The following is a 13,193-nucleotide window of genomic DNA, read 5'->3' on the forward strand; positions in this document are numbered from 1 at the left end:
AACACTGTATTCAATCCACTAGAGAAGCTGTGTGACAGACAATATAAATGCCCTAAGAACAGAAAGTCTGCATGAATGATTTCAGAAATAGAGCAGTTGGGATGTCAAGTGGAAATATGGGAAAAGGTGGCTGACTTGGTGTGGAGGATTTTATTGGAGATGAGAAATTGAGAAGCCAGAATCTAATGAGTTGTCCATAAGAATGCTGAAATAATTCCTTATCACTTAAGTATGAAGATATGTGAATGGTGGGAAATGTTTGGACAGAACGAGAGCGGCTGTGAAGAATGATAAAAGGTTATATACCTCAGTGATATGAATCTTCAAGGACTAAGGTTACTGTGGAATCAGGTTTCTGAAAGTAGCAGTCATTCAGAAATGGAAACTATGAAGATTCATCTCTGGGGCCCTGTCATTTGTGGCAGTTAGTAAATTAACCCCATCTCAACTTGATAAAGCTGTAAAGAGAAAAGCATTGTGCTCAGAGGAGAGCTACATTATGTACAAAGGGTAGAGGAGCTGGGGTAGAAGTTGAGAATGATCTTCCAGAGAGAAGTAGGAAGTTTTAAGGAGGAAGTTACATAGCGCACCTAAACAAGGGTGGGGAACCTCTTCTCTACAAGAGGTCATTTGGGTATTTATAGCATCATTCATAGCCCATACAGAATTATCAGCTGAAATAATTAGCCTGCTGTAGAGATAATGAACTTTGAATCCTACTTGCTGTTGACTTGGCCAAGCCTGACCAAATGATTTTATAGGCCTTAATGTGGTCTGTGGGCCAGACATTCCCTACCCATGATCTATATAATTGGGATAAAAATATAGTTAAAACAGCCCACCTTTTCAGTGATAATATTAGAGCTGCCTAAGTTTAGGCAAACTGTAATTTGAATTCTCTTTTTCTCGTTTATAAAATACAAGCTATGCAGGAGTGCCAGAAAATCATGCCACATCCTGTATTTCTAAATTCTTCCCTACCACCGGCAAAACAAACTATGGATGCTATAATATAATCAAGTGTTATTTACCATCTTGTAAGGAGGTTTTGAGATTTCTCTTTTGGAAAATAGAAACAATAGGACAGAATAAAAATTTAATACTGAGTTGGCGTTTTTGTTTTGTTTTTGAACTTTCAATCAGACTAAGTAAAAATGTTTTGGTTTCTGAGTGGATGAGATGAAGAAAGGGAGAGATGGGTAAGAAATCTGATAGCAGAAATCTTGTTCAGAGGTTAGGATGGGACACTAAGGAGAGCACTGCAGGAAGCAGGCCGAAGTAGGTTTAGAACAGAATAAGACCAGTCATCTACCTTTGCCTTATAACTTAATTCTTTCAGGAACCTCTCTGAAGTTCTCATGATTTGTTTAGGTCTCACAAAAATCTCTTGTCTAAGTTGAAATGTAGAAGCTGGAAAGAAGACCTTTTTGAGAAGGAAGAAAGAACAAAAACTATTCAAAGTAAGTGTTAACTGTCATGTTAGACATGGAGTGGCTGTGTGCCTGAAAATGGTCCATGGATTGGTCTCACTACAACACAGAAATACACAATTAAGAAAATTGAAGCAAGGCATGATTAAGTCTTGGCTTTAGAGAATTGAGGGTGGAATTTAATCTGATAAGCTGTTCTGCCTGCCTCGCTTAGAGTTGTTTTGCTGTGGTAGCACACTGCTTTTCTAGCATCACTATATTCACCAACTTCACCTTCTTTTCTGAAATTTAAATATAATTAATTCTTTATATTTAAAGTAGTTGTTTTTGCTAAAATCTGTTGAACATTGAATTAGTGAATAGTAAATCATTACTAGGAGAAATAAAGCATTAGGTTCCGTAAGCCTGTAGTGCAAAACCTTTATTCAATAACTAAGGTTGTTTTATGCATATTTACATTTATTTAATATATGTTGTTGCCTTACTAACATTGAATCACTGTCAACAAAACTAGCCAGGCCCAATTGAAACACACGTAGTGTATGTAAGATGCATCAGAGCCTTCTTTCCCCCAAGAAACACTACAGCACGTAGTGCTGACATGTGGGGACCATTTTAATTAGTGAAATCGCTAACAAAAATGTGGGGGGGGAGAAGATGGATAAACCTTGAAAAACATACTTGTCATACATGTTTATATAGTATGCAAGTTAAAATGAGATGTCACCTTGTTGGACCTTAGCTGTGGTATGTACATACCCAGCAACTCAGAACAAAAGACATTGCTGGATTTAAAGCACAATACCCCCCAAAAAACATTGCAGGGGCAGTATTTGGCATAACAGACACGGCTTGGAATGCCTACATCCCCTATCGAACTGCTTCTGTTTCTTTTAGATTCATGCACATCCTTGGGAGGCAGACATGTTGACATCATATGCTTGAGTCCCTGCCACCTGTATGGGAGACTGATGAAGTTCTAGGCCATTGACTTTGACCTGGTCTGGCCTGGCCTGACCTGGCCTTGGCTGTTGGAGTATTTGAGGAGTGAACCAGCAGGTGGACTATCTCTTTGGAAAAAATGAAACAACCTATTAATAAGAACCCAAGGCCCCACATTGTGGTGTCAGCTACTGAAGTCACTGCTTACAGCTCTGACATTGGTATGGGAGTGCTGATTTGCAGCCTGATTGTCCTGTTTCCTGTCCAGCTCTTACTGATGCCCCCAGAAGGCTGAAATATTTGGGTCTTGGGAGGCCTGTGTGAGACCAGGATGAAGCAGCACTCCCATATGGGATACTGGCAGTGACAAATAACAGTTTAAACCCACTGTGCCACAATACCAGCCACTGCTATTGTTAAGCAGAGCATTTTAAAATTTCATTTAAATTAGTTCATAGTGTTCACATATTCTGTCTCTGTTTATTTCTTGCCTACTTGTTAATAACAAGTTAAAATCTCCACATTTAATTATAAATTTGCCTGTTAATATTTATCTTTCAATTTGCTATTTCCTTTGCCTTTTTATTTGTGCAGCACATTTGAATAATTCTGCCATATTTATAGTCTCTTCATTCGTAATTAGTAAGATTTCCTTTTTCTTGATAACTATCAATATGTAAATCGCATTCCCACATGTTTAGGTCTCTTGATCTATTCATACAGCAATATTGTATTGTCTGTTACTATAGTTTATAATAATCCAGTATGTGGTAGGGCAGTCATACTGTTTTTCAGTAGTGCTTTAAATATTTTTGGTTTTTTGGGCTTCTGTGTTGTCATGAAAAATACTCAGCCATTTGAGGATTGTTAGCAGTAAAACTTCCACCACCCCTTAAGTGCCAAGCATAGACTTCATAAGTCAAAGACAATTTATTGCACCATAATAAACAGTGTGACATCAGCATAGTTGTGCTTTTCTCTCAAATTCCCTGAGCAATACGGATCCCATGAAGGCAGTAGGTTGTATATTTTTCAGCTAAAAAATGAGAACCAAGGGCTACCTTGGAGCTTTTTAAGTAAACTATAAAACATTGTAGTAAAGAGGAAATAAGCCAGTACCTTTCCACAGAAGAGAGCAGTTGGTCATGTTGTGATATCCTTGATCTGCTTAGTTGCTTATGAACTGTAAAATATGCATTATCGAGATGATGAATAAACCCTGTAAATTCAGCAAGAAATGCAGGCGCGCTCAGATGTCAAGGTAGAGTACCTCTCCTCGTGCACAATTTTAGAAGAATCTTAAACAGCTCTGCATTGTTGCAATAAATTGCTTCATAGAGAACTGATGTATTAAATCTTTCTGTGAATAAACAAGATGTATTTCCCCAACATGTCTATACATATGTATATACAAGTGTATATAATAGTTCTGTTAACATTTATAAATGTAGTAAAACTTAATAATTTTACTGCATGTAGCTCTTGTACCGCTTTTAGTAGTTATTCCTAAGAATGATATATTTCTGTTGCTATCCTATGTAGTATCTTGCAGTTGTTTTCCTGCTACTAATTAATATCAAGAACCTTGTTGCTTTTTGTATATTGATCTTATGTCCAACTGTCTTGCTAAGTCCTTTTATTTGTAGATTCTTTTAAGCTTTCTTTCAATATAGTTTTTTTTAGTAACAGATATAAGTACGTGTATTTGACTTATTAAATTTTCTATGAAATATAAAAGTAAAATGTTATATTTACATTGTCATGTTCTTGTAAACATTACCAAAAGACAGTTTCAGTACAAGAAGTACTTTTTCCTTTTTGATGAAAAGATAAGTCTCAGGGAGTTGAGATTACTCCTTTAAAGACATACAGAAGAATCAAGACATAAAGATCCCTGTTCTTATAACTGATCTTTGCACTGCACCATACTCCTCCCAGATCTAAAGGAAAAAAATTGAACATGAAGCCTTTTTTTTTTCAACAAGGAGCTTTAAATTTAAAAGGTATTTCATAATAGCTGTTAAAATATAATTTCATTTTTCTTAATGTGAAAGAATTTTTGAAGTCAGCATTTTTACTTTTAGGTGAGACAAGGAAAACAGAAAGCAAAAGAGCCACAGACAGAGGGAGAATACGTGTTTCAAAGGATCAGCCAGTAACCTCTGAAAAACAGCGGCCTAGGAAAAAACAGGTATTTGTTCTTATTATGTGAATAATGGCTTGTGCACATTAAAGTTGTATAGTTCATCTGATGTATATGGAACTGAAGTCTGCATTATAGACTTCTTGAACACTGGAATCAAATTTAAGTAAGATTATTATATTCTTAAATAAAAATAGGCAATATTTGATTAGAAAGTTGTATTAAGATGGTCATCTGTGTTTTAATATTTAGTCCTGCCCTCTCTGCCCTTGGTGTCTTCGTGGGCTGAGGGGAGCTCTTGGTGTTGCAGACTAGGAACATGGGATGTGTACCTCAGAGTGTATTCCATTCTTTGAAAAAGTCTACACTATAGGCTTTCTGAGAACTCTGGGCAAGACAGCTGTGCCCTGCTTCCACACATATCTTTTTCTGATTTGCACTGATTAATGGACCCTTCCACCTGTATATGGTTCAGATGTTTCTTAAGTTTTTCAGTGTTTTGGATTTTATTTCCTTGCATGTTCTTTGTGGATGAATTATCAAAGAAGAGGAAAATACCAACTTTATGCCTCTACAAACCATTCATATTTTTGTGCTCAATTTTTTTTTTTAAAGATGTGTATTTATTTGAAAGGCATAGTTAGTGAGAGAGAGCGAATCTTCCATCTGATGGTTCATTCCCCAGTGACCACAAAGGCTGGAATTGTCCAAAGCCAGGAGCTTCCTCCAGGTCTCCCATATAGGTGCAGGGACCAAGTCCTGGGGCCATCTCTTGCTGTTTTCCCAGGCACTTAACAGGGAGCTGGATTGGAAGTAGAATAGCTGGGACTGGAACTGGTGCCCACATTGGATATTGGTATCTCCCGGGGCAGCTCTGCTGATTAAATCACAATGCAGGCTCCTTTTTGCAGTTTGAATACGACGTGTAAGGTGTAGATTTTTCAGCGTTTATACTGTTTAATGTTCTCTGAGCTTCCTGAATATGTGGTTTGCTGTCATTAATTTTGGAAAATTCTCAATCATTATTACTTTGATCTTTCTATTCTTTTCTTTTTCTGATGTCCCCATTACACCAATATGGAATGCCTTTTGTAACTGTTACACAGCTGCTCTTAGATGTTCTTTGCTCTTGACTTTCTGATGTGGAAGGTTTCTATTAACATCTTCAGCTCACTGATTCTTTCCTCAACTGGATCTAATCCACTGTTGATCTCTAAAAGGCATGTTGGTTTCCATTACTATGTTGAAAATTTCTAGGATTTTTCTGTTAGACTTACCCATACTTTCTTATGCATTGTCCACTGTTTCCATTAGAGCACTTGGCATGATTGTAGACATTTAAATTCCAATTCTGGCATTTTGAGTATATTTGCCATACCTCCATGAGTATGGTTCTAACAGTGACTTTGTCTCTTTAGCTATATTTTTCCCTTTTAGCATGTCTGTTATTTTTTATCATTATTTATAGCTAGACTTGATATTTTGGGTGAAAGGAAATGAGGTTCAAAGACCTTTTAAAATCATGAAATTTGGGGGTCACTGCTGTGGCCTGATCCCCAAAGTTAAGCCACCACCTGCAGTGCCAATATCCTATATGGGTGCTGGGTTGAGTCCTAGCTGCTCCACTTCTGTTCTAGCCCCCAGCTAATGCATCTAGGAAAACAGCAGAGGATGACCCAAGTCCTTGGGCCTCTGCACCAGATGGGACACTCAGAAGAAGCTCCTGGCACCTGGCTCCTGGCTTAGACTGGCCCAGCTCTGGCCATTGTAGCCATATGGGGAGTGAACCAGTAGGTAAAAGATCTTTCGGTCTTTTTCTCTGTAATTCTGCCTTTCAAATAAATAATCTTTTTAACAATGAAAAAATTCATGTTTATTTTCCATGAATTACACTGTGCTTGCTGCAGCTGTAAATATCAGGCTATTTCTTGTAGTATCCTCGTTATCATTTGTTAATGTCTTTGGGTTTCCTAGGAACTCCTCAGAGGCTGAGGCCACTCTTCCAGCCGTAACCCCTTGTTTGATATGGTGGTCATGTGGGAGGAGGGGAAGCATTCTATAGTCCTGTGAACCAGGGATGGGACATTCCTAAGTGCTTCTCGGTTCACCCCCTGACATTCCTCCCACCCACCCCCACCGCCAAAGCTACTCCCTGGGTAAGACAAGAAGACTAGAATGGACTTGTATTGTATATTTCAACAGGTTGGTTAAGCTATGGCACAAATCAGTTTTGTTTTTTTATTTGAAAGACATTTCCCATCCACTGGTTCACTACCCAAATGCCAACAGTAGTTGGGATTGGACTAGGGCGCAGCCAGGAGCCAGGACTAGAGTCCAGGCCCCTTCCCATGTGGGTGGTATAATCCAGTGACTTGAGCCTTCACTCTGAATCCAGGGTCTGCAGTCAGGAGCCAGAACTGAGGACAGGCATTTGTTAAGGAGAACAGAAGACTCTGAGGATATTTGAAAATGGAGTGTGTTTCAGAATCCTGTTTTTGTCTAATTTTCACCCTAAAAATCTAGTGGGGCTCCTGCAGTTGATGTGTGAGTCCACTAAGACTAGACACTAAGGCTTGGATGGTGGTTTTTAGAAGATTTATATATTTATTTGAAAGGCAGAATTAGAGAGAGGAGAAACAGACATCTTCCTTCTGTCATTCACTCTCCAAATGACTGCCCTGGTCAGAGCTGAGCCTGTCAGGAGTCAGAAATTTCTAGATCTCACACATGGGTACAGGCGCCCAAGCACTTGATCCATCTTTGACTGATTTCTCAGCACATTGTCAGGAGTCTCGGTCAGAAGGGAGCAGCTGGGACTTGAACCAGCACTCAAATGGGAAGCTGGCATTGCAAGTGGTAACTTCACTTGCTATGCCACAGTGCCAGTCCTAACTCTGAGGCTCATCCACATTGAGCTTTAGCAGTTCATCCGTCACATTAATTGTTCTACCAGTTCTGGCACCTGCCATGAGCTGCTGTTCTGGAGTGTCCTCAGTAATTCCTGTGAGTCTGTGTCTACCTATCTTTCAGGATAGCCACTTTCCCTGTCATATTAATTGTGTAATGAATCTTAGAAAAACTATTGGTTTTCAGCTCTGCTCTGCTTTCAGTTTAACTTATTTTTTGAGACACAATGACCTTCCATCCATTAATTCACTCCTCAAGTAACTGTGACATACAGTTGCTAGACTAAGCTGAAGTCAGGAGCCAGGATCTCAATCCAGGTCCCCTGGGTGGGTGGCAAAATCCCAAGAGATGGCGCTGTCAGCTGTACTTTAGCAGGAAGCTGGAATCAAACTGTGCTGGGATGCCAACCCAGCCACTCTGAGGTGTGTGTGTCTGTGCCAAACTCCTGCTTCTACTCGGCTTTTTTGTCAAGACTGAAGTAATGATTTCCGGGAACTTGTCAAGCTGAAAACCAGAAGTCTCATCTTGTGCGTTACTGATGTTTCCTGTAACAGTCAAAATGAGATTTCAGATGCTATAAGTTTATTCTAAGCTAAATGCCTTTCAGCAATGAGAAATCAATATGAAGTACGGTAACTGTTTTTCTTTTTAAATGTTGTCAACATTTTTAAGATTGTTTAAAAAGCAGAGTGACAGGCTAGGTGGAAGCCAGGGAACCTAAAATTCATTCAAATCTCCCTCATGGGTGACAGGAGAATAAATACTGAGACTCAGCTTGTTGCCTTCCCAGACTAATTGGCTAGAAGCTGGATTGGAAGCAACTCAAAACTCAGATAAGATTATGAATATCCCAAGTGGCTGCTTAGCCTACTTCACCACATTGCCTGCCCCTTGATTCTTGTGGGGTTTTGTTGTTGTTGTTGTTGTTGTTGTTTTTAAGGTATTCTTTACTTGAAAGTGAGAATTACAGAGAGGGAAAGAGATCTTAGATCCACTAGTTCGCTTCCCAAATGTCTGCAACATCCACAAGGCCTTGGGCCATCCTTTGCTGCTTTCTCAGGCCAGAAGCAGCGAGCTTGATCTGAAATGGAGCAACTGAGACTAGAATGAAGACTCATATGGGATGCCGGTACTGCAGGTGTAGGATTAGCTTGCTGTGCCACTGCACCAGCCACTGTTTTTCATTTTTTAAGTAACACAAGGCAAAACATAATCAAAGAACATGGGTTTTATACATTTTTTGTCCTGATATATATCATCTTTTTATTGATTTTTTTGATACACAGTTTTATAGGAATTCCCCCTCCCCCTTCTCTTTTTCCCGTTCCTTTTTCCTCTCCACTCCCATTTCCCCCCACATATCATAGTATATTCCTCCAGCAACAGTCACAAGTCCAACATTCTGCCATTTAAACTATCATGGCACTGAAGGCATGGTATCAGGGTTGGTTGAACAGACAAGAAGATGCTTAAAGGAGAAATGATTTTATTAAACTACACTGCAGCCATCATCCGTGCTGTTAGGATGACTCAGCTTGTCTAAGATCATACAGACTTTTTATACCAAAAAGCCAGGTGGCAAAGCTGTAGTTACAAAGGGCAGAATATGCAAGCTTCTGTTAATCACTATCTTGGGGGGGGCGTCTTCCATCATTTACAACCCTTTTACTACCAGAGGGAGGCATGAAAGAGAGAGCATTGGAACATAGTTGCTCCAAGATATACCAAGTGTTCTTGGCTTGCGCTAAGCCTCTAATCCACAAACACTCTCAGCTCCTTCAGCATGGGCAATGGTAGCCTACATTTCCACCAACAGTGAAGTAGACTTTTCTTCCCACTTCCTTGCCAGCAGGTATTAGTATTTTCCTGAATGTAGGCTGATCTCTCTGGAGTTAAGTGAAAACTTACTGTGGTTTTCTATTTCCCTAATAGCTAGAGATCTGAGCATTTTTTCATAAATTTTTATTTATTTCATTGGGAAGTCAGATTTGCAGAGAGGAGAGAATGAGAAAGATCTTCCATCTACTGGTTCACTCCCCAAATGGCTGCAACAGCCGAAGCTGAGCCGATCCAAAGCCAGGAGCCAGGAGCTTCTTCCAAGTCTCCCATGCAGATGCAGAATCCCAAGGTTTTGGGCCAACCTCTACTGCTTTCCCAGGCCACAAGCAAAGAGCTAGATGGGAAATGGAGCGGCCGGGATACAAACCAGTGCCCATATTGGATCCCAGCGTATGCAAGGCAAGGACTTGCACTAGGCTACTGTGCTGGGCCCTCTTCTCCCATTTCTTAACATGGTCTCTGCATCCCCTGTCCTGTATTGTGCAAAGATTTTTTTCCATTCCGTTGGTTGTCTCTTGTTGATCATTTCCTTTGCTATGCAGAAGCTTCTTAGTTTGATGTGGTCCCATTTGTTTATTGGCTGATTGCTTTTGATGACCTTCCTTCTTTTTAATATTGTTTACTTAGTTGAGAGGGAGGCACACCCATGTGAGTCTTCGATTAGGGTAGGGAGTGTTGAGGTATAGAAGAAGGTAGATGGGACAAACCTAATTTTTTTTTCTCTTGTGTCCACAGGACTAAGGAGAGGGTGCCACTCCTTGCTGTCAAATTACCTGAGCACACGGGGATAAGGGGTGGTCCTTTAATGATATCTTAGAGACCCTGAGGTAGAGAAGATTGTTTCCAGGGTGTTGAGTGGTTTTGATAGTTCTGAGGTATCGTCTGCTTTGTTGCACCAGGACTGAAAAAATCTTTCCATGGTGAGCCAGGTCTGCCTTAACACATCCACAGGCCCAGGAACGAGTCACAATGCATGAGCAGGGGAGTGGTACCCCCACTGCCCCCGGTCTGTCTCCCATCATCTGACAAGGCACTTGGAGACCTTTGCTTGCCTAGATGAGCTGGCTGTCATGTCCTCCATGTACATCTGTGCATTCTGTCCACTGCATAGGCATCAGCAACTGAGGGGGCTCAGTTCTTATACATGTACTCTTAAGGACAGGAATTGACAAATTTTCTTTTTGATGTGACACTGATAAGCCAATTGTTTCTCCTCACTCAATTTCATCTATAGAAGTAGAAGTTGGTACCAGTGACTTGTATGCTTTTTTCAGCATCAAACTTTTTAAAGATAAGTTTTCCTTATCATATGATACTTGTTCTGCATGGATGTTTTGAAGCCTGGGTGAAATTAAGCAAGGCTGAAAATACTTAAATGAAACAAAAGAAATATGTTGTGACCAACCATTAAGTAACAATATATCAACTCAAGATCTGTTTTTCATTAGAAGATAAAATGTGGAGCCAGTGGCCTGGCATACTACATTAAGCCTCCACCTGCAGTACCAATATTACATGTAGGTTCAAGTTCATATCCCAGCTGCTCCACTTCAATCCAGCTCCCTGTTAATGTGTGTGGGAAAGCAGTGGGAGATGGAACAAGTCCCTGGGCCCCTGAACCCATGTGGGAGACCCAACCTCGGCTGTTGTGGCCATTTGGGTAATGAACCAGTGGATTGAAGATCTCTTTTTGTGTCTGTCTGTCTGTCTGTCTCTCCCCTTCCCTCCCCCCCATCCCTCTCTCTTCCTCCTTTCTTTCCTCCCTACCTCCTTCCCTCCATCCTTCTATTCTCCCATCATCCCTCTTACTCCCTTCCTCCCTTGCTGTAAATCTGTGTTTTGAAAAATTAAAATAATGTATGAATTACTTTAGCACTGTGGCTGTTTAGTTGATCTTTACTAACAAAATTACAACTTTCTTTAGCCTTCAGGGTATGTACACTTCGTAGAGGAACAGATTGTGAATATTTGTGATACATATATAGTTTCTTTTACATTTTATATATCCTTTTTATTTTTTTCAAATTGACTTGTAAAGTTACAAAAACAATTCTTAGCTTCTGGACTATAGTAAAATAGCCTCCGTTAGATTTTGGTAAAAGATTGCTGACCCCTGCTGGAGGAGATCAACTTGAAAGTAATGGTAAAACTTAACCGTATCAAGTAACAACCTACTTAGGAATCAGCAGTAACCTACTTGGGATTTGAGCAGAGAATTGAGCATTTCCAAAGAGAAAAGATACTGTATCGTATTTCATCTGTAGTCTATTAGAAGCAACTACCGCTCAGTTAGAAAAAAAATTCTGCATATGTGTATCAAATTTGTATAAAGACTGCTTTTCAAGTGTACTAAACCTGTGACTCTGTGAAAACAACAGAATCTCGTAACTTGAGGACCATGGAATTGATACACTTTTTAAGGGGAATTGAAGTGGTCACCAAATTTTTATGGAAAAATTTAGATCTCTACAACTTTCTGACATGAAATCATGACTTGTGGCATTCTTAAAGATTGTTGAAGTACTTTGGGTCAGTTACTACACATCTGCAAAATTTACATTTTTCTCGGTTTTTATCAGTTAATGAAAATGTAATAAAAATTTGTAGAATATATATATAAACTGAATAACAGTATTGACCTATGATATTCTAACAAGTGAAATCTTAAAGAGTAAGAAATGTATAGGGAAATTCTGTCTTCATTCTTAAACTTTTTCTTCAATTTTAGCCATTTTAATAAAAAATAGCTATACTTGTTGGCAGATATGTCCTTAATTGTTTTCTCTGAGTAGCTATTTTTTTTCAAAAGGCATGGCTTTGGGAAGAAGACAAGAATTTGAAATCTGGAGTGAAGAAATATGGAGAGGGAAGCTGGACTAAAATACTGTTACATTATAAATTCAACAACAGAACAAGTGTCATGCTGAAAGACAGATGGAGGACTATGAAGAAACTGAAAATGATTTGCTCAGATAGTGAAGACTGAACGTATCTGTGAAAGTTGATCAAAGGACTGTATCTTGAGCACTACATTTTGTTTGGCAATTTCCGGTCTTAGGAATTTTTTGTTTAGAGCATTATTTTTCTGTAAAAATCTGAATACGTATGCCATAAATGCTATCACTGTATTCATTAATAATCTTTTTATTTTCATAAGATATAAATTTGTTGGCCCTTGCCACATTCAATATCCATCCCCTAAATTCGAATAAAAATTAAGATCTGAAAACAGAAAAAATAATTCTATATCTATAGCCTGACTTCACCCCTTCAAGAGACAACAAAGAAATAAACCATAGCAGTTAGTATGGCACTTACATGAGCCAGATCATGCCCAGCCCCTGCCTCCACTCCTGATTCTGTGTCCCTCTTTACATGGAACCTGGGTGACAACAGGTAACAGCTTAAGTGTTCAGGTCCCTTCCACTTATGAAAGAAACCCAGACTGAGTTCCAGGCTTCTGACTAGTTCTGGCTATTGGAGTTATTTCGACAATTAGCTAGTTAATTAGAAGCTCTCTGTGGCTCAGGCTCATTCACTGTTGCACTCTGTCTCTACTGTCATTCTGCCATTCTGCCTTTCAAGAAGGTAGGAAAAGGTAATAGAAAAGAAAAAAGGACATGTAAAAAAATAGAAATGTATTTTGTAATTCTTTAATATTCTAATATGAGAATGATTTGCTTTTGGCCTTAATATACAACTAAATATCTATAAGGCATTAGTGCAATTATGACATACAAAGTAATCCATAAAAACCAACAAACTAAATTTTCTTTTTGTAAGATTTATATAAACAAAAAAGCAGACTTGGGGCCAGCACTTGGTGCAGTAGTTAAGCTAGCTCTTGGGACGCCCGTATCGCATGTTGGAGTGCCTGGAGTCGAGGCCTGGCTCTGCTGCTCGTTCCGGCCTCCTTTGATGTGCATGGCGGC

General features: G+C 39.3%; 1 protein-coding gene across 4 annotated transcripts in view; it reads left to right on the forward strand.

Annotated features, from left to right (window-relative positions):
* Positions 1-12,840, forward strand: part of TERF1 (telomeric repeat binding factor 1) — a 32,607-nt gene extending 19,767 nt beyond the window's left edge. For 3 of the 4 annotated variants that reach the window (XM_004588043.2, XM_058668726.1, XM_004588044.3), the window contains 3 exons: positions 1,372-1,460; positions 4,457-4,563; positions 12,071-12,840. In XM_004588043.2, coding sequence (XP_004588100.2) covers positions 1,372-1,460; positions 4,457-4,563; positions 12,071-12,247 — 373 coding nt within the window. In that variant the 3' untranslated portion in view covers positions 12,248-12,840. Of the gene's footprint in view, positions 1-1,371; positions 1,461-4,456; positions 4,564-6,489; positions 6,638-12,070 lie in introns of those variants that run through there. The other variant, XM_058668727.1, reaches the window with a different exon arrangement.
* The last annotated feature ends 353 nt before the right edge of the window (positions 12,841-13,193 follow it).

This window comes from Ochotona princeps, chromosome 9 (assembly GCF_030435755.1).
Source record: "Ochotona princeps isolate mOchPri1 chromosome 9, mOchPri1.hap1, whole genome shotgun sequence".
Taxonomy (NCBI): Eukaryota; Metazoa; Chordata; class Mammalia; order Lagomorpha; family Ochotonidae; genus Ochotona; species Ochotona princeps.